The following is a 27,601-nucleotide window of genomic DNA, read 5'->3' on the forward strand; positions in this document are numbered from 1 at the left end:
ATAATTTGGAGGAATCAATATGTTCATACTTAAAATTGTGTGCACTGAGAGAAAAGAAATACAATGATTTTGCTGTGCCTTGTTGTAGAGAGCACAAGGTGGTGACAGTTGCTTAGGGGTCTATTTTAGAATGTCTTATCAGTTGATTGTAGCTATAGAAAACTGTATTTGAAGACAAACACATTTCTCTGTCACCTCTAACCCTCCATTTGTGATGCTGATACAAGCAAAGAATTGTGCTACTTGAAAAAGCCACTAATGACTAGGGATGCTGGGGTGGAATTTGAAAAGATAACCTAAAGAGCCCCCAATGACCAAATATGGAACAAACCAAACAGCTGAATACAGAAGAATATTGAATTATAACCTGAAGTAAAAATAAGTATCCATGAGTCCATATTGATGTAAATAAGTAACTAAATCAATATATAGAGGAGAAGAGACAAATCTGTGGGTCAAAGAATTCCAGTTAATTTATGTAAATACTCAGCCCTCAAGGACATGTACTGTAATTCCCCATCCCTTAGTTGTGAGCTGTGAGTAGTGACTTCTTTCAAAGCAAGGGTGAAGTGGGAGGAACTTCGCAGTGGAGAAACCTGACCAGCACTACCGCCCAGCTAAGTGATCAAGATTAACCATGCTCACCCATGTTGCTAATTACAGACTTGTGACATGATGTGGGCTCTATCTGTGGCGTTGCTCTCTAAAACCCATAACCCCAGTCTAGTCATGAGAAAAACATCAGAAAAATCCCAAATTTGAGGATACTTTATAAAATACCTGACCCAGTTTTCAAAACTGTCACAAGCAGGAGTCACTGAGCCATGACAGCTAAATTGTACAATGGTGTTCTGGATAGGATCCTGGACCTGAAAATGGACAAGAGGTAAAAAATACAGACATTCGAATGAAGTATCGACTTCAGTTAATAATAATGTACCAATACTGGTTCATTACTTATGACTAATCTAAGATATAAAAATAGGGGAAGCTGGCTATGGGGTATATGTAAGTTTCCGTAAATTTGAAGCTCTCCTAAAACAAAGTTTATTTTAAAGAAAAAAGACAATAGAAACAATCTTTAACATAGCATATTTTTATGACACTGTTTGTATTTCTATGGCAACTTTCTGTTCCAAACACTTAGATCAAAAGCTGTTAACTTTTAGGCAAAATACACCTACTTGCTTATCAGTTATTTTGCCTTAAGGGCCTAACCAGTTCTTAATCCCTTAATAAATCCAGTTATTTTGTTCCAAACTGAATCAATAACATATTTATTTACAGCCTATGAATGCATACTAGAAATACACTTAATGTTGAGGAAGTGTCCTCTGAGAACACTCTATGACTAGTCAGGCCCACTGAAACCTAAGGAGATTTTACTGTCTAGTTTTTTGAGTTCATTATCATGATGCTAATAATATTATTTAAGAAACCCAAAATTTGTAAATGAGTACAATAAAATAACTTTTAGAACTTTCAGCACAAATACCCTAATAAGGAAACCTTCTTATGCACAGTAGATATGTGTCTTGGTAGGATGATCACATTTAATTTGAGGTACAAGCCTAGCAATCCACTCCACAGTTCTGTGGTGTTTTGTGATTGGTCAAATGCATTCCCATAGTCAAACTAATTTATACACGTAGATCAAGCATTGGATAATTTATATTTTACAACATTCTTTCTCTCTCTCTTCTTCCCACTTTCCCATTACATTTTTGAAATTCAGGAGAAAAATTTTAAAATTTAGATTTTAATTAAAAAATTTTAACACTTACTTGGTGCAAACATATTTTTTAATGGATTATAAATTTTAAACTAGCTAAAAAAATGTATTATCTTCTAAGTTAGATTTGGTGACTTTGCAAAAGGTAAATCCTTGAATGTAACAATAGCATTTTCTCTGCCACCTCTGACTCCTTTGTATTAGTGGTAACTTAGAATAGAAACCATATCCCTTCCATAAGGAAAGTCTTAACTATTCTTTATAGTGGAACATTTCATTCAAAGCTTTACTTTTGAAAGTGGATATGTTGAATAACTACATTCAATATAATGAATTGATTCCACATTTCTGATGTGGTTATCATCAAAAAATGTTACACTTAGCAAAGCTTACTTAACTTATAAGTATTGAGTTATTAATTGGAATTGATTTCACCTTTTCTATGTGGTAGTCATCAAAGAATATTACACTTGTCAAAAGCTATTCAACTTAGAAATATTGAGTTATTACTACATATAACTAGGTGCCATAATAGATTCAAAGAAAAATTAGACATGAGTCTCATTCTCAAGGGCCTTACGGTCTACCGGGGGTGGAAGGGTTGGGGGATGAAGCATTTATATAAGGTACTTTAATAATACATAATATCAGATTACCTAATGCATAATGAAAATAACTTCCTGTTAATGAACATTAGGGTTAATGGAATAAAGTGAATACTTGAAACTGCAAAGTTCCAGAGAGTTAGTGGACGTTGGTGGCATTTGAGTTGGACCGTGAGAAGAAGTGGAATTTGGGTGGTGGAGGTAAAGAGGAGAGGACAGACATTTCAAGCACGTGGTTACAACGCTGGTGATAACAGAACTGTTGGAAAGGGTAGTGAGAGATATTAAGGAAGGTGTTTGTTTCTCAAAAATGACTTGACAGTGGGCTTGGGTTTTCTGATTGAGAATGCATTTAATTGATGTTTAAGTACAGGTATTGGCACTTTCCCAGGAATTGAAACCTTTGGTATTATATTGAAAACAACTTGATCATGTGACTTAAAGTGTAACTTAGAGGCATCAAGTTCCTTGTGTCATCCATATGTGTCAGTTACTATTGTAAAGTGAGGTTTAGGAATATGTGTTTGAATCCTTTTTGTTAGGTGCTGTTTACTTAGGATTTTTTTTAAAAAACTAATTTTTTGAGGAAATCTTATTGTGAGTAAATACATTGTAATTAACTTCATTGTAGAATTATGTGAGTATATGTGTTACTAATATCCTCTGGAAAAATATGCATTAAAAGCAGGATTTAGTCATTTAAAAAAAAAAAAAGAGATCTTTTCCCAGTAGATAAATCCTGAGGTAATAGAGCTTATGTTTGATGCAGCTCAAACATTAAAGAAATTTATGTTTGCAAGTCATAGCATAATAAATGGAGGCTTTCTTGGATTGCAGTAGTGTAGGGCCCAACAGTTTAACAAATTTATTCTATTAAATATATGTTCCAGAATTATATAATCTTCTAATGGAAAATGATTTCCTATTAGGAGCGTCCGTCTTGAGGACTAATGCTTACATCCTTTCAGGAAAATGCACTGCTGTGTGCAAAAGCTCCTTTGGGAGTAATATTTTAAAGAGGCCGAGGGCTTGAAGTAGGCATTAAAATTCTCTCTGAGTTTCCATGGTTTAACTAAAAAATATATGGAATGTGTTGGATTTAGGATATGGCAATTACTCTTTTTTTTTCAGGAAAAAGCAAGCCCCAGTAAAGCATAATTTGAACTGGTTTTTCACCCTATGTTCCTAAATTTACTTTTCCTCCTTTTTCTTCAGTCTGTGTGGATTGAATATATCACATCTATGATTCAAAGCAAGTTTCTCCACTTTGGTTTATGTCCCATTATTTCCCCTCATCTGTATTTCTCATATTTTTATTCTTCATAATAATTTTTTAATAGTTTTCATACTGTCAGCTTTCAAATATGATCAGATTTCTCTTAGTCCTGGAAAGTAGAAAACAAGTATATGTACACCCCCCTCTTCCAGTCACAGAGGGGGATGGGGAACATTGCAAGTTACCTAAATAAGGGAATAAAAATTTTATTTGTTCTTCATACTACCCCACTACCATTGCTTTTGTATTGGTAACCCATCTTTGCATGATCAAACCAGAAATTTATGCTCCACTTTCATATTTCTCAAATGTTGAACATTATTTCTTATACCCATTTCCTAGTTTTACCTGTGTTTCTCTAACCTTGAACTTTCTATTATCATTAGCCTCTATTCCTTTATTTCTTCTGTACTCATCATTCACTGCCTCTACTCACATGATTTTTAAACCAGCACCTCCACTTCTGATCCTCAGTCTTCCTACTCTTTAGACTCATTTGTTTTCAACTGAAGCAGAACATTTTCACATGGGTGTTCTTCCAGCCTCCTCAAAATGAATATGCCACAGAGCCAGATCCTCCCAATCACAAATTTCTGTACCAGGCATCATCTTTACTCCTTTATGCTAGATTCTCAGGCTGGGAATCTTAGAATTCACTTTCCCTCGCCACTCTTCCTTCCATTTCCGTACTAGGTATTCTCACAAAGGAAAACCTATTTCCTCTTTGTCCTTTATTTCCACTGTGTCTAACCTAGTCAGACCTTCATCATCCTCATCATCTCATACTACTAAAACCTCCTTCTAACTGAATTCACTTTCCATCCCAATTGATCATTTACATTGCTTTCACAGCAAATTTCAAAGAAAAAAGAGTTATATTTCATTATGCCGCTCAGTTATTCAAGAACTTCCAGGCATTCTTACTGTATTCCATAGTGACTCAAAATTCTTTAGGCTATTTTAAAATTCCTTTTAATGGAAACCATTGTATCTATTCCTCTCTATTTCCAACTTCTCTCCAGAATTCACTCTTCTTCTCTACAAGGGTTGATTTCTGCCCAGTCTCTCAAATACTTTCACACTTCTTTACATATTGGCATATTTTATTCCTCTTGACCCTTTCATTTTGCCTTTCCAAATCCTGCCTGTCATATCTAGCTATTCCAACCCCTTCTCACTCCCCTTCCACATGTGTTGCATTTTTTGCCTTGAGCTGCATTTTCATGAATTTATTGCAGTTAGGTAGTAGTTATTGGCTGGGTCTGGGAAAATTAACCAGCTGTTAAGATCAGTTATACAGTCATTTACACTGATTTTGTCATCATTCGTTTTACTTTTATGCATATGATTCTTAAATGTGCATCACTGCTCTTTGTCCTCTTGTTGGGTGAAGAGCAAAGCCATACTTATTAGATGAATGTAGTTTTTATACACATTTTATGTGAAAATAAAACTAAAGTTTTAGGGAATTTTAGATAAACAATATGCATATTTTCAAGATTTGGATGATACAATAGCTATTGAAGTGTCTGTATTATTGCAGGTGAGAAATAATTCTATTTCCAGGCCAAATATTCTCAACCAAATTTTAAAAATTCAATTAATTTTTTAAAGTTAGGCTTTCTCAGTTTGAGCTTATGTTTTCAGTGAAGACAGTGATTCTCAATAACTCTTGAGGGTGGGTAGAGAACAGTAGCATCATCAATAACCAAAACTACTTCTATTCACTTGTTGAAATCTACATTCTAATTCAGTCATGTGACTTTCCAAGGTTTGAATGCTCATTCATTCAATTAATCATTCCTCAATACAACAATATATTTGGAACATCTACTTTCTGCCAGTATTAAGTCATATGCTGAACTGCTCCCTTTAGGCCTTTCCTAATCCATTTTTTTTCCATCTGAAATGATCTCTAGCCCCAACATCATCTTCAGGTATCAAAATCCCTGGATCAGCTAAATGTCACTTCCTGGCAGTTTCCCCTAGCCCCTGAACTAACTAGTTTTCCTCTCTTCTGAATATCTAAAGTGCTTTGTTTATGTTCTATTAATTGCCATCCAAATTGATCATATTGTACCTTGTATTTTAGTCATTTTCATACATCTTACTTATCATAATGTCTTATAAAGTGTAAAAGATAAAAACTTCTGTTGAACTGAAGTAAAATTTTGTGGCAGTGAAAAACATGCCACTACCAGTACTATGTTTAGGTGAATTATCAAAATAGCATTTCATACTAATCAATATAAGTACATGATGACTTGTCCTGTCTTGGCTTGGGTTATTAAAATCTAACTAATAAGAGACTTAGGAAAATACATATTTATTCCTAAAAGTGAGTCTTGTGAAACATTCAATTTTCATTTTAGAGAATCTTCACTGTCACATTAGTACAAATAAATAACAAAGACATATTAATTATTATGGTATAAGAACTAAACTTATATAACTATCTTGGATTAGTTACTCTGTCATCCTTGGAAAGACACATCTCTCTGTGCTCTCCATGCCAAGCCACTGCCTTCTTCTCACAGAGATCTCCATCTCCGCCTCATTTCCTGGTTTGCATTCTTGTTACCCAAGAATGGATATGGCTTTTGACCATCACTTTGGTTCTTTCTCCCTTTTTGTCTATAATTTCTCCCTTGGAGGACTCATGATCTCCCAGGATGTCAGTCTTTAAATCTATACAAAGACTCTTAAAGTTGTTTCTTCAGTCCTGACATCCCAAGTTCTAGAATATTACAGTTCCAACTCTTTTCTGGAATGTGAATATGAAACATTAAACTCATTATTTCCAAAATTGACCTTAAATTTTCCTTATATCTACTTATAAAACTTTCACGTGATGATTTTCTAGTTTTTCTGGTGTAAGAGACAGACGTTTTGACTCCTTTAATTCCTTCTCAAGACCAGACAATCCTACATCTTATTTTTTTCTCACAGGATTCTTTGCTGTCTTTTCTTTTCTGCCTTCCCCAAGTTAGCTTTCATATTAAATTTCTCAGTTTTTTGCTTTGACACACAACTAACTCCTACCAAATAAAACTCACAGATTTGAGGAGATTGGTTGAACCTATCTCTGTCACTTTATATAAGGAAAAAGATGGAGACCTAGAGCAAGGGAATTTTCTCAAGATTGTAAGGTTTTGATAATACTAAATATCAGAAGTTTAGCACTTGTTCGTCTAATCTAGTCTTTCTGCTATGTCATACTGCTTATATTTAAGTATTTTTTCTAACACCAATAATTTTTTTGGCCAATAATAAACATAAATATGACTGACAAGATAATAGCAGATGACTATTTTGCCTTAGATACATAACTATTATTTTACTATAAAATTATTTTAAAGAAAGGGCAATTAAATTGGAAAATATTTAAGCAAAAAGCACCAACATTATGCTTATTAAATAAGATTCCTGTGACTAAGTAGAGTGCTTGCTTGTCTGCAAATATCCATGAAGGTTGGAATTTGATAAATGGATATCACCTAAGTCCAAATTATGGATCTGTAATTTTGGATGCATTTTCAGTAGTACCTATTTGGAGGGAGGCAGAGATAAATACACAGTTTTGTATTTATGACTATTTTGATGATTAATACTTATTTTCAATTAAGTCACTCCTGTCTATATGAGGAAAATTGTGCTATGACTATGGCATAAACAATATTCTTTTTGTATGTAAAAATACAAATAAATACAAATAAAAATAAATACAATGCATGACACTGTATTGGAAAGAAGCCTGGGTTATTTACCAGAAACCCTGGCTTCAAGCCTCAGATGCCACTAACTAGCACACTGATCTTGGCTAAGTTACATACCATTTTGTTTCAGATTTCCCATCAGTAAACATAAAACTAATAAAACATTTTTGTATGTCTCACAGAACTGTTGAGTAAATACAATGAAAATGATTAGTGTGAACATACTTTATGAATACTCACTTGTTTTATAGCAATTGGAAAATAGCTGTTGTCTAACAAACTCCTACAATGTCATTGTAGTTTGACAACCAAGTTGAAAGGTAGCAAAACAGGGGTGTAAAGGTGATTCACCTTACTAGTATTAGTTCCTAGATTTTCGTCAAGTGAAAACTCAGAGTATCCTAGAATGTTTGGGTTAATAATTTGCAGAACATTTCATATTGATTCTAGGTATAAATTTCTTTCAGTATATGTTTGATAATTTTATGTAATATAAATTTATTAATGGCATCAGTGTCTGCTATTATTTTTCCAGAGTCTATACCATATGTTTGACACAGTGCTAGTACTTAAAATATCTCAACTCATTGTTATTTTTCTTGAAATTTTTTGGAAAATCCAGTAGTTTTCAATGTGAAGGGATTTGTCTTTCTAACATAATACCTCTATTTCTTTGGAAATCCGACATACAATTTTACTCAAAGTATAAGACAAGTGGGTATAAAACAAATAGTTTTCCCTTGAATGTTTGTTTTATAGCAAACAGTGTGAGAATAGCAGCTTCCACTCCCACCAGGTCTCAAGGCAGATTGTAGACCAAACAGTCCTTGAGCTCTGGTCTTAAGGTAAACCACTAGGTCACTTCAGGGGCCCAGGATATTTGAAAAATAACCCTCTAAGCATTCTTAATGCACCTCTTTGCTGCTTGTTTCTTGAAAGTTGTTGGCATTTGTAAGACCAGCCAATATGCATTCCGTGGCTCCTTGTCCACTCTCTTATTGTACCAGTTAAACTAAGTCCTTGTTTACTTTCAAGAATGTGTGAATTTGTTCACGTTTCTTCAAAGTCTTAATCTAGCCAAGTTTTATGAGTTCAGGCTCTTGAGTCTTTCCTCACAAGTTAAGCTTTCCATTTCTTTAATCATCTTCACCCCACCTATTCTTTACTGGAAATCACCTAGCTTGTTCACATTTTCATGATACTAAGGTGCCCAAAACATAGTAAAACATTCAAGGGACAGATACTTGTAAAACTGAAATTACAATACAGTGCCTTTATTTCTTAAAGCCCTGAGAATTCATGCATTCATTTATCCATAGAGAGTGTTCACTCTGGGATTTGTAGATAGTTTACTTAGTTGCAGGCACTGCATTAGTCAGTGTGGATATAATGGGAAGCAGAACAGATGTGTTCCCTGATCATGATACATCCACTGTATGTAGCTGGAGAAACAGACCTTAGAAAAATTGTCCACATACATATAAAAATACAAGGCATTTTCTGTGTGTAATGGAAAAGCCGAGATTATTGGAGACTGTATGACTGGGTTTCTGGCCAGTTCTGGAGGTGATCTCTTCATTCCGTCTACAAATAATTCTCTAGGGCTTACCATGTGCATTGCCGTACTGTGGGCTTTCTGTAAATTCAGTAGAAGAATAAGACATAGGCATTGCTTTCCACAAAAATACCAAGAAATGGCTGTGAGAACTTATGCCCACCCAGATGTTTTTTGCAATCTTGTATGAAGTGTGAATAAATATGTTTAGGATATGTTGCTATTTTTTACTGACCAGTAATTAAAACTAAGTAAAAACAGTGTGCTGGCTAAGAAAATAGTTCTACTTCAAATCCTCATAAATCCTTTTCCCACATCACCAGTTTGCCACCCCCTAAGGCCCCCCAAAACTGTAATTTGGAGATGCCATTGCTTGCTGCTGGATTAGGCTCAATACATTCTAAGGTTCATGTGCCACACATGTTTAGAGGAAAAAGAGGAGTGACTGTGGCTTAGAGACCTGAGGATTGTACTGGAGAAATTGCTTGTCCACTTGTGGGTGGAGAAGGTAAAGAAGTGAAGGGGTGAAATGTAATTCCAAGCACTTCCAGGGAGCAATTGTACAGAAGAAATCAAGAAAAGAGGTGTGAAGGATTAAGTAATTAGATTATGCTGTTTAAAGCTCTGTGATCTGGTTGAGGATTAGTGAGAGAAAAGGTCAGAGAGATTGGGTAGGAATGTGAATGAAGACATCTACATTGATTTTAAATTGCCAAAAGTTTTGGCATGATTTAATTCTCATTAACATTCTATAGGTTGATATTTCTTTTACACTTTTAGGTTAATACATAACACCATATGGGTTTTGAAATAATGACTTTTGAGTTACTAATCTCAAAAGTCAGCCAAGTAATTTCAAGAATTGCTATTTTTGACACATACACAATCCGTTCTTAAGGCTTTACTTTTTTTCCTGTCAGTTATCTCTCTGGTACCAAGAAAAGTCTTAAGATTTTATTTCTTCACAAGTTTTCTGTTCTTGTTATTTGCTTTTTTAGCTGTGGAAGAAACTGAATGCACAACCTGTCACTTACCTGAAGGTGGAAGCCGTATCTTTAAAAAATGAACTGAAATGTACAAATCACAAAAACTCGCAGAATTTACAAAATTTATAATTAGTTGTAACATGTCCTGTAAGTCACCGTGCTATATAGAAAAACACATGTAACTTCCACCTGTTAATGGGATTCAGTTATTTTCAGAGCAACATCATATTATGGATCTATTCTCTGTTGAAGCAAAAAAAGGTTGAAAAGTAAGTGTTACTGAAGGAAGGGATGAAAGAAAAGAGGCCAAACTACTTTGAATTACAATTATGCAGAAATGTATATATATATGCGTTCTTTGTGGGGACTGAAGTGAATTGGAGTGTGTATTTATTTGACTCATGTGTAGGTGACTGAAAATTTCTTCTTGTACTGGCAGCTCTGCTTAAAATACACCCTTGTGTTTGTGTGAATTGCCCAGGCAATTAAAGAAACTTGGTCCTCAATTCTTAAATATTCCACAGCAAATGTTACTCTGCCCACAAACTCTTGATACTTGTTACAGACCTGGGAACATATGCTCCTGGTAGAAGCATTTTCTTCCTTGATGCATCACCCATTCTGTTATTCAGATAATATGCAGCTGCCAGTGGGTAAAATCTTTAATGTATTTTGAGTATGAAGTAACATCGTTAAGTATTATCATTTTAGGGGAAAAAAAGAAGTTAAATGGAAATAGTATTCCCATTTATCCATGTAGAACCTAAATTCCATGAAAATGTATAATCTTCAGCTCTAGAAGTCTGTTAAATAAGTAGACATTGATTATTTTAAAAAGTATGACAAAGAAAATCTATGGTACTATAACATTTATGAGAACTTAACATTTTTTAAATTGAGCTTTTGTTAGATCACATTCTTGGCTGTTCCTGATCATAATCCTTCATTTTAACTGGGAAATCAAGGTTTTAAAATATATGAAAACACTTGATGCAGCCTTAGATTTGTTTTATATCATAATAGCTAAAGTGTTAACTAAAACAGTAAATACACCACCAGACCTTTTAACTTTTCATGGCATTTAATTCCTTTATCTCTACCTTGCATCTGTTTCTTTTGGTATTCCTAGTGACAACCTAGAAACTAGCAGTTTTAGTGCTCAGTAAATTTTGTGGTGTTGTTGCATTTACCAAAACAAGTTTTTGTAATTGTGTAGGTAAAGTATCAATTCACTGACTCTATTAAATCCTGCCCAACTCTCCTGTCTTTCCCCCAAGGAAGACTTGATCGATACTCTGGTTTTGTGTGCTTTAGGATTGCTCTTTATATATAATAGAATTTGTAATATTTTGCAAGACATTTTTTAATTGTGTTCTTAGACCTTTTCTTGAGGGCTGAGCTAGGTCTAATTTTTTTTGTATGTATAATGATAAACCCAGCAAGCAGCACATAGTTGTTGATAAATTAGTGTTTGTGCCATGACTAAAATGCAGGCTCAGGAGCTGCTCAGCAAATGCTCTCTTTGAATTTCCTTAATAATAATAATTTCTTTGAAGAGATGATCAAATTTTCTCTTTTGGAAACCCAGAGTATCTATAGTGTACTAGTTATGAACATGTCTTAGATTCTCTCCTACTTTTATTTAAGTACAAGTTCTTGTTTTCTTATTAAGTTGAAAGTTCTTGAGGGCAGATTTTGCATATAATTTATATTTGCATTTCTCAAAAAGTGATTAGAAAATATCTGCTATGTAGGAGATAGCCGATACATTTACTATTTGGAGAAAATATTTGGTACTAAATTTGACTCTTGCCTTCCAAGTGCTTTTTACCTTTCGATCATCTGAATTGACTTTAGTTTATAAACCAATGAGGTATCTTTGGAGGACAAGGCAGGAAGAATTGAGAAACCCCTTTGAAATAGGCAATACCGTTGCTCCTTTATTTAGAAGATGTGTGCTACTCTGGGTCTAGGGGCAGATGAGCTATCATGATGACTCTCTGGGAATGTAGGTAAGCTCTCAGTGGCTTCTGTACTGAAAGGCACTGAAACAAAAGGCCAGTCGTTAGGCCATACGTGCAGCACTGTAGTCTGTTCTCCTTCAGGGCTTAGACCTTCCACTGTGAAAACAATTTTGTTTTCATTTCAGATGGGTGACTGATAAGGATATGTGAAAATGTGGCTATGTTGCACTATTAAGTGTGATAAAGTGTTTGTTTATTTAATGCTACTCTTAAGTCTTTGAATCATTTATTCAGGTATTGAATATGGCATAAGGAATGTAGCCATGGAAGTTGGCTGTGGAAGTTGAGTTCAAAAGTACATTTCCTCATTTCCTGCCTACAAGAATTTTCGAAAGGTTCTTAGCTGGATGGCTTTGTTAAGTTTAGGTGACACTGCCTACCTCTTTGACTGTTTTGATAATAAATGAGAATGTTTACAAAGTGCTTATTATCTAGTAAATGTTACACTTTGTTGCCCTGATGCTGCCTTCTTTTCAGTATTCAGGAGGTAAATTATTTTATACAGAAATCAAGATTATGAACACATTCTAAAACTTCCAGAAAATATAAGCATTTTGCAGACTTAAGGACACAGTAATATGCTTGGACATTGATCCAGTACCTTCCATCACACCCTCAAACTGGAGCAATAATACAGAAGATCTGTGTGGGATTGGCAGTTTAGGAATGACAAAGAAGATGAGGGTTTGTTGAAATCTGCAGAGTCACAAGAAACACAGAGGAAGTGACCTGTATTATCAGCGACAAGAAAGATAAGATGGATGATTTGAAAATAAGCAATGTGGTAGGAAGATGATGGTAGCAGTGAGGGAAGAATTATTCTGAAATTAAAACCTCCAAACTAGAATAAACCTTACTTAGCTATGTATTTAGACAGGGACGAGTTCAGATATCTTCATTCTTCCCAAAATTTCACAGTGGTTGTATCACAGTCCATCTCCAAACATAAAGCCCTTAGCACCTGAAAGTCACATAACTGAGCTTCAAATTAAAGGTGTATTCAGTGTCTGTGTCATAGGACTATCAGGGACATCACCTAATATCAAGTTGCTTTTAGTCCATCCTTGGAAACAGTTAAAAAGAATGGATATCAGCTTATTGAATTTTACAGTAGAGTGAATGGTGCTAGAACACATTTATATTGGCATGGCCACTGACACTATTTTTACTTTCCTTGAATGAATAAAGTGTTACGAGTCATAAGTAGAGAATAAAATTTAAAAAAATCATTCAATGGTAAATTAAATAAAAATGCTAAGAAGTTAAGGAGTAGTTTTATACTAGATTTTTTAAAGAACTCTATAAATTTGTTCATTAGGAGCTATTATACATTTTGTACTTACCTTTTACAAATTAAGGATTTTTATTTTTATGGAACATCTATATGTCATCATAAAGATAGAATACTGTGGCACAGACCTACTTAATCCTCATGGAGTTCTGTCCCACTCTGTACCTTTTGATTAAAGCTGTAGACTTAGAGAAATACATTGCGTGTGTGACAATTAGGGGTTAACAGGTATTTTAATTCAGTGGAATGAAAGTTGTGGCCTTCATTTGAAATCTTTTTGAATGACATAATGAATTTATCCCTGAATAATATCTTTCTTCCTGTTTTCTAAAGCAAGAAAATTAGAGTCATTAAGAAAAATGCATTATAATTCTACCACTCAAGGAGAAATAAAAAAAGGCTTATTCCTATTCGATTTCCAAACCATCCATAAGATGGTTTGGAATTAAAATAAAAATTAAATCTCAAAATGTTGTGATAAATATTCATTAACATAAATGCGACTAATTTGGGATTTAATCATTGAGAAATTGGAAGTATGTATACTATTTGTTAGGCAATATAAGTATAAAGAAGATTGGCATTTGTGCAAAAGCAGTATTTTCAGACATTGGTAAGTGGTCCTTATCAAATTATTATTGACACAGTAGTATGGTAAGATATTCACTGTTCACTGTTAGGTGTCCTCAAATGCTGGAAATCACATAGAAGATAGAAGTTGAGGCAGGGAGGAGATAAACTCCAGCTGGGCTGGGTATGGGGTAAAAGTGAAAGCTGTGAAAGAGCTGGCATTTAAGTTGACCATTGAAGGAATATTCAGAAATTTAGAGGTTGAGTTTGGGTTTTGGTGGAAGGAAATCTGAAACATTTGTTGGGCAGTAGCAGAGACAAGGAGTCTGAAAAACAGAGTCTTTTTAATTTAGCTGACAACTTTGTATGTTCATAAAGGTAAGCTTGGAAGATACAGAATTAGGACGCTCTATAGAGGATTTTGAAAGATTACATTTTGTTTTGCAAGCAACAGGAAAGTCTGGTGAATATAAATAGGAAGTAATTGGGGCAGGTAGAAACAGGAAAATTAATAAGCAGAATAATGATATAAAAGTAACTTGATGGAGGATGTTGGCAATGGAACAGAATGAAAAGCTGAGTATGAAAACTATTGTATTAGAAGTAATGTATGGCTGGACAAAGGATGAAATGCCAGAGCTGGGCTGACGGAGGAGTCAGGGCTAATTTTTAAGTTTTCTGCGTAGTGACTGGTGAAAGAAAAAAAAAAATTGGAGAGGCTATGCTGTAATAAATGAGAATAAAAGTATCAGGAGAATTATTTTGGGGCCTTGAGGTTAATTGGCTTGGAATTTAAACCTGTTGGGATGGCTGTCCCATTGGGATGTTCAGAGGTCACTAACTATTCAAGGTGTAGTTAGAAATGCATAAGTGCATCTCAGAGGTTAAGGCCAGTAATTGCTTTGAGAATCACTGACATTAACATATTATTAAGGCTGTGGGTGTTGATGAAATCAAAGGGGAGAGTGAGTTAGGAGGATGAAAAGTTGGGTGAGATAGTCATGTAGAATGCCCACCTAATGGTGGAAGAAGAGGATTCAGGTGGAGGTCAATGAAAACAAATTTTCTGCTAATATATAAATAAGAATGATGACGAAAATGCAGAATCACAGAAACCAAAGATTTGGGAGCGTGTAGGAAGAGTGAATAGTCTAAGTTGTAAAATGCTACAAACAAGAGTATTTTTGAAACAGTATATCAAGAGTATGGACCAATGTAAGGCAAATAATATCAGCTGTTAGATTAACACACAATGAAAAAGTGCAGTTGCAGAGGAAGAGAAAACATGTTTACTTTTTCCTGGATTGGTATAGATCTTAGTACTTTTAGAGGGATTACATTTCTATTCCATTAGCTCATTTTAATAAATAAGATGAACTAAAACATAATGCACCTCCTACCCATCTCATGTTCTCATTGGGTAAATTGCTATATTTACTGGAAGGCATCTAAATGCCATCAAGTATGGACTCACTTAGTTTATCCATAAATCGGGCTAAACTTTCCTTCAGTTGCAATCTTAGCAAGGTTTTACTTGTACTAAGAAAGCTAGCATATTTGCAGTTCAGATTGCCTGTATTTGGATTGTTTTCTGGTATCTTCACTCTCCACCCCTGACTAACTAGTGAATTTATCCTTGTAAGACATCCAGGCGTTAGACCAAATAGTAGACCTGATCAAGAAAAGCAAAGCTTAGGAAAGGTGTATGTCCTGCAATATGTGAACCCCAGTGTGAGTGTTCTGTGTATAAGTAAGGTTTATGAGGTGTCAGAGGATGTCTGAGAACCCAGCAGATGTTCAGGTGTTAGCTGCTGAGTTGGTGGAGTGAATTACCGCTGGTAGCACTAAGAATATAGCATATAAGAGAAGTCACTTCATGTTATTGTTCAAGAAATAGGTGCCCCCAAATCAATACATTAATTGATTTTTTTAAATTGAGTCCATTATAAATAAAATTTGAAATGTAATTGCAGGGACTATGGGTTCTATAAAAAATAAATCCAGCTGGACATTTATTTACGTAGATTGATAAACTGGTTTGCAAATGTATGTCCAATTTATGGTTGTTACCTAAAAATAGAATTTTTAGGAGTGAGTCCTAAATATGAGTAATGGGACAGGTTTGTAGTATCATTTGACTGCAGTTATAGGTAAAATAGTAGCCACATATAAATCTTATGCCATTTCAAAAGTTTAACCAGATGTCCTTTTTTCCATTTTACTTAATGACAAATATTAATTTCAAGAGAGAGGAGAGAACCAGTCATTCAAACTGAGAAAGATTTAAAGGCAGTCACCTCTAGTAGTGAAATATGGAAATTATTTAAATATCGTCAAAGCTTTAGTTTAGAAATGTCTGACACATTATTTCAGCTAGAGCAGATATCATAAGGGGGACAGAGGAACATGAAGGACAGTGGGAGATTCTTGTTAGGGTTGTCTTTATTTACTACAAGCCTTACACAAAGAAGCATGACCGCATTTTGAATTCTTCACTGTTCAGTATCATGGACTCATGTTCACGCTGCCACTTTTTCTCTTCTAAACACTTATGGGGAAAAATGAATTTTTAGCTTAAAAATTAATTTGTCTATGAAAATTATTTTCATAGTAATTAAAATTCTATAGTTATTAGTCACATATTATTATAATTGAAATACTCTTTTATTTGTTCTATTTTATCCACTTTCTGTATAAGGTAAAAATGATTACCCAGGTTATTACTCTATTGTAATTGTTAAGACTGTTGGTTTTCCAAAGAGTGTCCTCTCTGCTGTGCTAGTCTTTCAGAGAAAGAAACTTTGTTTATAACAGGCCCACACTCTACACTTTGTATACATCATTGCATGCAGTCTTCCTGCAGAGAAACTCGGGGGGAGGCAGAAGAAAGTTGAACTTAAATACCTTGCCCCTAACCACACAGCTAGTAGGAATAAGGTTTGAACTCTACTTTGCCTTCAGAGTCCAACCAAGATCTCTTACAAATATTGTCTCTCTAGAGCAGGATGAATAGAAGGAGATGGATTTTATAATACACCAAACCACTGTGAAATCCAAAATCGTTTTGTTTGCAGGCTGTCTGACCTAAGAACATATTTGTAATCTCTTTGTTTCCTATTTAATTTATTTTAATGTATTCTGTGTTAGAATACATACAACCCTCAATGAGTGAAAATCCAGTTACTACAAAATGGATAAATTAAGAAATTATGTACTGCATTAATGGCTCTTTGCCATTTTAAAAAGGATTTCTTTAAATATCCCCCACTGAAGTGTATATGTTCATTAAAAATTCAATTGAGAACAAAACAAAATGAACAGAACAGCAGTAGACTCATAGATACTGAGAAGTGACCAATGGTTACCATGGGGGAGGGGTTGGGGCAGGTAAAGAGAGGGTGAGGGAGATAAAGGGGCACAAAAATTCTCATAATATAAGTTGGTCACAGGGATGGTAGTACAGCATGGACAATATAGCCAATGATTCTGTAACATCTTCCTACGTAGACAGATAACTGTACTAGTTAGGGTGAGAATTTAATAATATCAGTAACTGTTGAACCACTGTGTTGTATACTTAAAACCACTATAAGATTTATATAAACTATACTTCCATAAAAAATTCAATTAATATATCTTCTTAGTATTTACTATCCTAGATACCACAGAAGTTAAACAGAAGACAAGATGCAGTTGTAAACTTCAAAGAACTTAAGTCTAGTATTGATGGAGGAAACACAGACAATTAGTATCAAAAGCAAAAATAAAATAAGCATACTGAAAAGTATATACTGCTCTGTGGGCTGTAGAAAAAAACAGAATTGAGAAACGTATTGCTAGAATAGGGCTTGAAAGATAAGTGGAATGCTAATAGGAAAAAATGGTAGAATGGAGGTAACCTAATCTCTTGTACATATACCTAGGTGTGCATGATGGCAAGGTAAGAGCCAAGTACTCTTGCTTGTGACCTGAGGTGCTTGCCATAAAAGTGTTGAAGAGGCTAGAAGGGAGGAGGAGACTATGTTACAGAGTTCCTTGCAAATAAGGCTAAGTTGTTTTTACTTAATTTGAGAAAGTCATTGATGATTTTTTACCTGGCAAGTTACATGTTAGATTAATCTGGGACTGTCGGGTGGAGATGATCAGATTCCATACCTTGAGATATTGTAAGCAAGAGCTCGCTCTCCCTGCACTGGAGATAAAACAATGGGAATGAGAAAAGGGAATGGATAAGAAAGACAATTCTGTCACAAATTTGTAAGATATAGAAACGGAGAGTTAATGAAAAGGGAACGCCTGTGTATCTAAGATAACATTTTCAGAGCAAAGAATCAAGGAGAGAAACTCATGGGCAGATAGGCAAAATAGACCCATGAGGTCAGCATTCAGGAACATACTCCTTGCTTAAAAAACAGAAGTAACATCACACTTCCAGAGTGGGTGGTAACTGTATTTTCCTTGGCTAGTGAAGGAATGAATCCACATGAACCAAAAAAGGTGTTATATTATTCAGGGTCTATAACAAAATCTGGGTTTATGTCAGTACAATAGAGTCAATGTTACTTTAAAAGGAAATTATAAGGTTTAACGGGACTTTATATAAATACTACGACATCTTAATGGTTTCAGACCATTAAGTACCACTTATAAAAAAACTGGTGTAATAAACATTATTGCTATAATAAAGAGTATATGGTACTTTATCCTGTTGACTAAGAGGGATAGAGTATGATTTTTTTCTTAAAAATATAGCTTCTTCCTTAATGATAGCAATGCAAGGATGTCTGTAAAAGTGAGCATTTTTCAATGGGCTCCTGGATGCTCCCCACAGAATCGGGTTCTTTTGATAAGTAAGGAAACGTAAATGAATACTGAGCAGGCCACCAGCACTGTGTGCCATAGTTTGTTACATGCTAGGATGTGTGATTTGCATTTATTATTTCATTTATCCTGTAAAACCCTACACATTTGGTTATATAATAATTTTCATTTTACAGATCGGAAAATTTAGGATTAAAGAATTTAAGTACCTCGTCCCCAATAAACATCTGGTAAGAATTTCTGGTTGAAGGTAGCTGCAGTGGGAATCATAAAGGGAAAATGGGTGACTATAGCTTATATTTAGGTATTAGAACCAAACCGACTTAATGATTGATTAAATGTGAGATTGAGTAGATTTAGGGCCAGAAGTTACCTAGGATGGCTCTAAAGTTTCTGGCTTACAAATCAGATCCAGAGTTGTTCCATTCCCTGATATAGGGAACATATGAGCCATGCATGTGGGAGGTCATGCTGTTTGATATGTGTGTGAAATCCAAGGGGGTAGATTTAATAGGCTGCTGATTATAAAGATTAGGAGGCTTAGAAGACAGGAATGGACTGGAGATAAAGCTTTTGGAGTACTCAGTTATGAATTAATCATTAAAGACATGGATGAGTATATAATATTGCCCAAAGAGCATGTGTAGAATGGAATACCAAAGGGCTCTCTGTGTGACACCCAGGGGAACAGTGGTCGTCAAGGGCAAGGCAGAGAGAGGAGCTTGCAGAAGGCACTGATCAGAGTGTCCAGAGAAGTGAAAATCCTCAGGGCACACAATTTCCTTTTAGAGCCCAGTGATGTCACTGCTTTGTGAAAGAGCTATTACAGTATTGCATCTCCTCTACATCTCTCTTCTGTCCTTAGCGAATTAAATGGCACATTTTACATTTCCATTAAGAGAAGAGAAAGAAAAAAATAGAAGATTTCAATGACATTGCCAGTGCATTATGTATGATTGGCAGGGGTATCTGTATACTTGTCCATAGATTCTTAGGTAAATGTTAACAGAAAGACTGGTGAAATCTTAAAAATGTCAAACACTTATTTTTTATGCAATCCTGAGGGTGGAGATAAGGGGAGAGAAGGTATATTATAGTTGAACAACTGCTTTTATCCCAGTAGTTATTCATAATTCAGAATGATAGTAACTTTGAAAGGGTTATGCAAATGTATACCTTCCCAGAATGTAGCCCAAGTAGTCTAAGTAGGAGAATTAATGTAAGATGAAAATATCTAAGTGAACAGAGACTTCTGTCATAGAAGTTCATATTATTTGTATGATAAATACGCCAGAAGAGGACACCAATGACCAGGATGAAGTAATTCATTTCTGGCGACTACTTCATGGTTATAGAGATGTATCAGTTGTTTTGTTTCTTTAGTTTTGTATATATATACTGTAACTAGTATAAATAGTTCATCTAGTCTGTTAACTGCATTATCAGGAAATTTTGAAAGAACCTGCAGGAAAATAATGTTATAATCATCTTTGATGAATTTAGTTATGCTATGTTAACCTGGAACAAAGTTCCTGGTTTTCTCCCAATTTTAAAGTAAGATGAGACAAGAATGTTTCAGGGAGTAGTTTAGTAGCCATAGACATGTTGAAAATTAAATCAGAAATTTAAAAAAATTTGAAAAATAGTGGCAATCTATTTAAAATAGGTATTCAATGAAGTAGAAATAAAAGTACAAATTTTAGATAGATTCTAGTTTAAAATATAGAATCTGTTTAGTTGTTTTCAGCTTCAGGACAAAATTAGTTTCTCATTTCAAACTAAAGAAGAAGAAAGCATAAATATTTGGAGTACCGCAAAGCTATGGGTTAGTCGAGGATCCATGACTGACCTATTCTGTACTCATAGAGGTAAATCTGCAGTACCAGTATTTTTAATGTAACCTGTTTATTGTATATTTTAATCTGTGATACAAAGTACTTCAGAGTGCCTCCAAAGGAGTCTTCCCAAAATTGTTTCTTATGGTATATTTGTTGGTCTTATACTTCTTGTTTCCATCCATATTGTATGTTAATTTTAAGGGAATTTTTTTTTTTACCAGATATATGGAAGTGTGGGTATTTTGAATTTATTTGTATCACACTTTATATATATATCATATAATTTTCAGAATTGTATAATCACAATGCCATGTTTTAAGAATATATTAATTTTACTTAGATTTAAATGTATAGCCCTAGGAGGAGTTACCATATTTACAAAAACAACACTTTGTTCTTTTACTTAATTATTTAATTATGAGTCAGTAGTAATTTTTTGAGGGGGCAGAAAAATGGCCTGGTTATTGTCTCTATGTTAAAATCTGATTTTTTTTATTTGTTATAGGTTTTATTGGGATTTAATAATGCTTATAATGATGGTTGGAAATCTGGTCATCATACCAGTTGGAATCACATTCTTTACAGAACAAACAACAACACCCTGGATTATTTTCAATGTGGCATCAGATACAGTTTTCCTTTTGGACCTGATCATGAATTTTAGGACTGGGACTGTCAATGAAGACAGCTCTGAAATCATCCTGGACCCTAAAGTGATCAAGATGAATTATTTAAAAAGCTGGTTTGTGGTTGACTTCATCTCATCAATCCCAGTGGATTATATCTTTCTCATTGTAGAAAAAGGAATGGATTCAGAAGTTTACAAGACAGCCAGGGCACTTCGCATTGTGAGATTTACAAAAATTCTCAGTCTCTTGCGTTTATTACGACTTTCAAGGTTAATTAGATACATACATCAGTGGGAAGAGGTAAGATGCATCTTTTACTTTTTTTAATGCCTCTATATCATGAGATTATTAACTATCTCTGTTTTAAAATGAACAATTGTGTTATGTATGATGGATTTTATGAAATTCAAGGAGAAAAATTTCATTTGTTTCTCTGGTACATAAATGATATATTTCTATCTTCAAAAATATTGCCAAATAGTAGGTTTAAATCAACTGAAAAATTTAGTGATTGTAAAGCAATTGTTTTATGCTGATTCAGTTTCTTTTTTTAAAACAAATTCACTTTGGCTAACAAATTTTTATCCTAACCAATGCAACCCCTCCTTTACCATGGGAGGTTGTTTTTACCTACTATGAATACATCAGGTACCATCTTTGACAAAGATGTGTAGGGTCTGATTGCTAATCTAGTTTCTATTGATAGCTCTATGAGATAATGTGGCATATGTTTCCTTTAACATTGAAATTTCAGAGAATTTGTGTTTGAAGAAAATATAGTATTTTTGAGTATTTCCAAGTTTTATATGCAAAGATTAATTTTAGTATAATAATTTTGCTCATGTTGGCTATAATTATTTATTATCATTACTGTTTCTCCCTATTCATTTTATAATACTGAAAAACAGCATACCCAGGAAGGAAATTATTACATAGAAAACACAAATAGTACAGTGAATAAATACAGTGAATCTGGCCAATATTTTGCTGAACAGGGCATCTGTTGTTCTTAGGCAGTTGGTGGGACCCGAAAGGGCTCAGCTAACTGGAGTTTCTGAAGATCTGAGTTAAATGTACTATCACCAAGCAAAGGAGTTTATGTCTCTAATTCCAGAGTCTGCATATTAACATTTTTGACTTTCTTTTTCTTTTAAATCTACTTTTTTCTATTAATTATCACCTGTATTTTATTGTCTGCTTAAAAATGAGGGTCACAAATGCACTGCAGAGTACCTAATTCTGCACTAATGAAAACAATATACTGGCTCTAGATTCATGTTGATTTAATTACTACAGAAATGTTTTTTAGCATTTTTTTTTGTATACCTTTTATTTTCTTATCTCATTTAATTGCTTTAGTTAGGACTTCTGTACTATGTTGAAAAGTGTAGTGAGATGACAATCCTTGTCTTATTCCCCATCTTAAGATCTAGTGTCCTACCGTTAAGTATGATGTTAGCTATGTGTTTTTTTTGTAGATATTCTTTATCAAATTGAGGAAGTTCTCTTCTATTCCTAGTTGGTTGACAGTTTTATCTTGAATGGGTGTTGGATTTTGCTATATGCTTTTCTGCACCTATCAATATTATTATTATTTTTTTAATTTTTATTTTAGTATCATTAATATACAATCACATGAGCAACATTGTGGTTACTAGATATTCCCCATTATCAAGTCCCCACCACATACCCCATTACAGTCACTGTCAATCAGCGTAGTAGGATACTATAGAGACACTACTTGTCTTCTCTGTCCTATACTGCCTTCCCCATGCCCCCTGCTATGTTATGTGTGCTAATCGTAATGCCCCTTATTCCCCTTATTCCTCCCATCCCACCCATCCTCCCCAGTCCCTTTCCACTTGGTAACTGTAAGTCCATTCTTGGGTTCTGTGAGTCTGCTGCTGTTTTGTTTTTTCCATTTTTTTTTTTGTTGTTCTTATGCTCCACAGATGAGTGAAATCATTTGGTACTTTTCTTTCTCTGCCTGGCTTATTTCACTGAGCATAATACCCTCTAGCTCCATCCATATTGTTGCAAATGGTAGGATTTGTTTTCTTCTTATAGCTGAATAATATTCCATTGTGAATATGTACCACATCTTCTTTATCCATTCATCTACTGATGTCCACTTAGGTTGCTTCCATTTCTTGGCTATTGTAAATAGTGCTGCAATAAACATAGGGGTGCATATGTCTTTTTGAAACTGGGCTCCTGCATTCTTAGGGTAAATTCCTAGGAGCTTTTTAGCATTTTTAGGAAGAATTATGTTTTGAAAATTAGGTTTAAAATATCATAAAATGGAACTTTTGTGAGCATTAGCTCTGCTTTCTGTGAGGCTGTAGCAATAGTTTTCCATGTGCTTGTCAATGACAACTGGTTTGCAGGATTTCAGGTAATGACATTCAGTAATAAAACTGCGTGAGACAACTGCTAAAGAGACATAAATATGGATCATTCTTAAAACATGGATGTACATTGTATTTAATATCAGGCGAAGCACATTTGAGAAGTTAGATTCTTGTAATGTGTCTCTGTATAGCACATTTCACCCAAAATTTAATGAATGTTTGGATTTCAAACATTATACCAATTCGAGATTAATATCAAACAAGATGATTATTGATAATAACAGCTAACATTTATTGAGGACTTTTTATATGTAAATAATATATTTGATTCTTTACATGGATTAGTTTGTGAATCTTCCTAATAACTCTGGTACCTTGCCCAGATTTAGAATTAGTAGTAGGTGGAGCTGGGATTCTGACCTTGGAGATCTGACTCCAGAGCCATGCTCTTAACCACAGAACTATAAGCTTCTACTGTAACTATACTCTTTCATTGATAAATACCTTAATATTCCACCATTTTACAGATTAAATAAGAAATTGTAGGAAACTTTTCTTAACTAAGATTGTATCCACACAATATAAATAATTGAATAATTACCTTGTAAAACATGGCCACAAAAAATATTTGAATGAATAGCCTGTGAGAACAGTCACTCCTGATATAAATACCCAGTCAATTAAAAATACAGCAGGCAATGTGACTATCTTCAATGTCTTACAGTTTTAACCCAATTACTCTAGAGAATGGCAGCAGGATGAACAGATGGCATCCTGTCAGGTAAAATGGCAGGGCATGCAGTCATGGAGGAGGACACTGTACACTGACATCCTCTGGTTCCTGGCCGTGCTTATAGGCATCTAGTTTTGTGTAACATGATGGTATGGTTTTAAAGATTCCATGATGTAACTCAGGAGCATCAGCTCACTGCCATCATTACTGTAAAATATAATTTTATATGCACTTACAGGCATTTGGTCACCAAACACATTCAGGCCAGAGCTGTAAGTTGGCAAGGTCTATCTTATAAATAAATGACCTTGATAATTAGTGAACCAGAAGCTCATTTAAGTGAAGAATATTTTCTTTGTTTTATGATATCCCCATAGAATACCACATACATCATGGCTATTTGATGTCCATTAGTAACACTGTTACACAGGGAAGAAACAGTAATAATTAATCCAGAATTTAATATGAATTCATTGTTTCATCATCTACATGATTTAAAACAAAATCACAAAGAAACTGGAATGGTTCCAAACCAGCAAATCTCTACCTGATTTCTATAAATGCCAACAGGATGTGTCTACAAGTAGAAATATAACAAATAAATCAGAAGAAGTTGCTCTGTGAGCATTTGCAATGAGACTGCAGAGAAGATGTGAGTTCACCCACATGTCTTTGAGTTCTGAGTGTTTTAATACTAAGCTGCCAATGCTAAATTCAGCAAATTTGGGGAAGTAACGTGTGAAGTCTGGAAGCTGCCACTGTTCTAAATGAATCATTCCCAAGGAAAGCAGCAGCCTTCTATAGGAAACTGCTTCCATCTTCATGATACTCCCCCCAACCATGTGAATTAGTTCAACTGAAACTAATTTTCAGTTAATTTTGAAGTTAACTAGACTAAGTGCCAAAAGCCAGATAAACTAGAGAAATATTGTGAATGAAATAGAGAAACTTTAAAATTTAGCCCTTATGTTACTACCATTACTAAAATTGAATGTAGTGGCTAATGTAGAAGAAAAGAGCTGATTTGGCTAACAAGTTTATGAAACACATGGTGTTAAGAAGTCAGAAGGGAAGTTGTTTTCATGAAGCAATTATAAGATCAATGGCTTTAGGATAAAAAAAAATAGATCTCTTTGATGCTATACTGTATATGTATTGCCAGGTGAGGCGAAAATCTGGGGCAATTTAGATAGATCATGCCAAAAAATTCCATTTCCTGTAATCTGCAGAAAACTGAGGTGAATTTTTTCCACTCTTGTATTTTGGTTTAAAAAAATCATTCCCTTAATTCAGCATTGTTGTTAATATTGTATTTCAAGTAAAGACAATGACCCAAGTAAGTGTGCTCTTTTGTAACCAGTCACAGGGGGAACCAATTCTCTGTGATCCTCCTAAAAGAAACATCTAGAGAGGAAATCTCTGGAAATTAAATGAAATGTTATTAATAATTTGTGACAGTCACAAACCACTGGAGATAAAGGGTAGATTAAGAATTTAGTAGTTTAAGGTGAAGAGTGTTAGGAACCTTGAATTCTACAGCTTCTGATCCAATTTTGTCAAAGGGGTAGTGACCCTTGTGATTATTAGAGATTAAGGAAATAATAACTAAAGTGAGAAATGGTTGTCTTTTTGTAGGATTCAATGTCAAAGAAAGTGTAAATTCTTCATGAGCAATGTAAAAAAAAGTATGGGAAATAAATGATGCTCATATAATATCTATGGTTTTGTAATACATATGTATAATATTTTATTTTTATTCCTTATTTACTATCCCAGCAATCTTCTTTGTGAAGATTTTAGACATATAATAATTAACTAAATCCATTTTGAGGCACGAAAGAGGGCTTGTAGTTCAGATCTTTACATGTCTGTTTCACTTTCAGGTGAGTCATTGTTTCTGGAACATTGCAATGCTCTTCTAGCAATTGATAATAGATTTTTATATTGGCTTAGAGATAGACTTATATACAAATTATATTTAACAACAGAGCATTAACAAAGAAATTTATTCCACAGGGAGCTAATGCAGACTGCAGTTTCTGTCTTTGGTTAATTTTAGCATTCTAATTGATTTAGATTAGAAACTAACTCTTGCTATATATAAATTGCTTATGTGTAATTATACAATGTATATTCGAACTACTTTCATTTTTTAGAAAATACATAGAATTCTAGGCTTGCCATAAGCAAACAGCAGTGTTTTCCTAAACCTGCCCTCTACTAGAACTAAGAGAGGCTCCCTATTGCCTATCACATCACATCAAATCTGTGTTTCTTTGCTGTGCCTTCAAGGCTCTCCAGCAAACTGTTACCCTGTCTTACCCCGTCTCACTGTTGTCATTTCATATTTTTACCCAACAACTCTTTCCTGTTTGTTTGTTTTCTAGTTTTACAGTGAATCTTGCAGAGAATGATTCTTTCTGCTTCTGTAATTTTGCATGTGCCCCACCTCAGATTTGAAAAGCCATTCTTTTTCTATTACTCCTTTAATAATTGCGCTTAACTCATCCCCAGAAAATACTCTACATCAATGGATTGGGACTATTAAAGATAGTGGTCTGTATCTCTACTTTGAACAATTCTAGTGACTCTGACTGCATTTGCTAATGTTGATAATTGTGTTGCCAATGCTTACTTACATGCATTTTTCCTTTCTTTCATTGGACATAAACATCTCTAGGGAAGAGTTGGTGTCAGCTTTTGCCCTTGAATGTGCCTGTACACTAGTACAGAGTTTTAAACACAATAGGTTATCAGAGCATGCCTATCCTCTAAATCCATCCTCCATGTTCTAAATCCATTAAATAAAATTGCAATGGAACACTCATTCTTCACTCCCAAACTGAGTAGCTTCTATGTGCAGATGTTGCAATGAGAATACAAAGCAGATCCCAGCTTTGTAGGAACAGACGTGTGAGCAAATAGTCACAGATGGTGCTGTAAATGGTGGCATAAAGGAGGGAGTAAACAATGCAGTTTTGCTCAGGCAGGGAGATTCACAGACACTTGAACTGAGATTCAAAGCTGGAGGCTGGATTACCAAGCTGAGCTGGATGGGTTAGGAGTGCATTCCAATAAGAGATGAAATGGAAAAAGTCTAGCACAGTAGTTCTGGATCTTCAGACGCTAGGTTGTCTAGGGAGTGAATTTGGAGGTGTAACTAGGAATTTGTGCTAATGATGGACTTAATCAGGTCTCACTGAGGCATTTTAGGCAGAGGATTTAAATTGTAGCATGTTGCAGAGTGAGGAGGACTGGAGACCACTGAGGATGGAGTTAATAACGCCAGTTAAGAGAGAGATTTATCATTCATTTGCATTATTTTAATATGCAGATAACATAAGGCATGATACTTTTTTAGATATCTAAAGGAGGTTTATCTTTGTAAAGTACTCTTGTCCTTGAAATGTTTGTATCAAATAATTAAATGTGATAAGGACTTATATAAAGTATTTTTGTAATATTTCACAATTT

The 27,601-nt window shown here is 34.4% G+C and overlaps 1 protein-coding gene across 1 annotated transcript in view; it reads left to right on the forward strand.

The window, feature by feature from the left end:
• The window catches only part of HCN1 (hyperpolarization activated cyclic nucleotide gated potassium channel 1), a 799,285-nt gene that overhangs the window by 24,667 nt on the left and 747,017 nt on the right, over positions 1 to 27,601 (forward strand). Inside the window, exon 2 of the mRNA XM_057495355.1 lies at positions 20,920 to 21,343. Within this exon, the coding sequence (XP_057351338.1) occupies positions 20,920 to 21,343 (424 nt within the window). The remainder of the gene's footprint in view (positions 1 to 20,919; positions 21,344 to 27,601) is intronic.

The sequence above is a fragment of the Manis pentadactyla genome, chromosome 2 (assembly GCF_030020395.1).
Source record: "Manis pentadactyla isolate mManPen7 chromosome 2, mManPen7.hap1, whole genome shotgun sequence".
NCBI lineage: Eukaryota > Metazoa > Chordata > Mammalia > Pholidota > Manidae > Manis > Manis pentadactyla.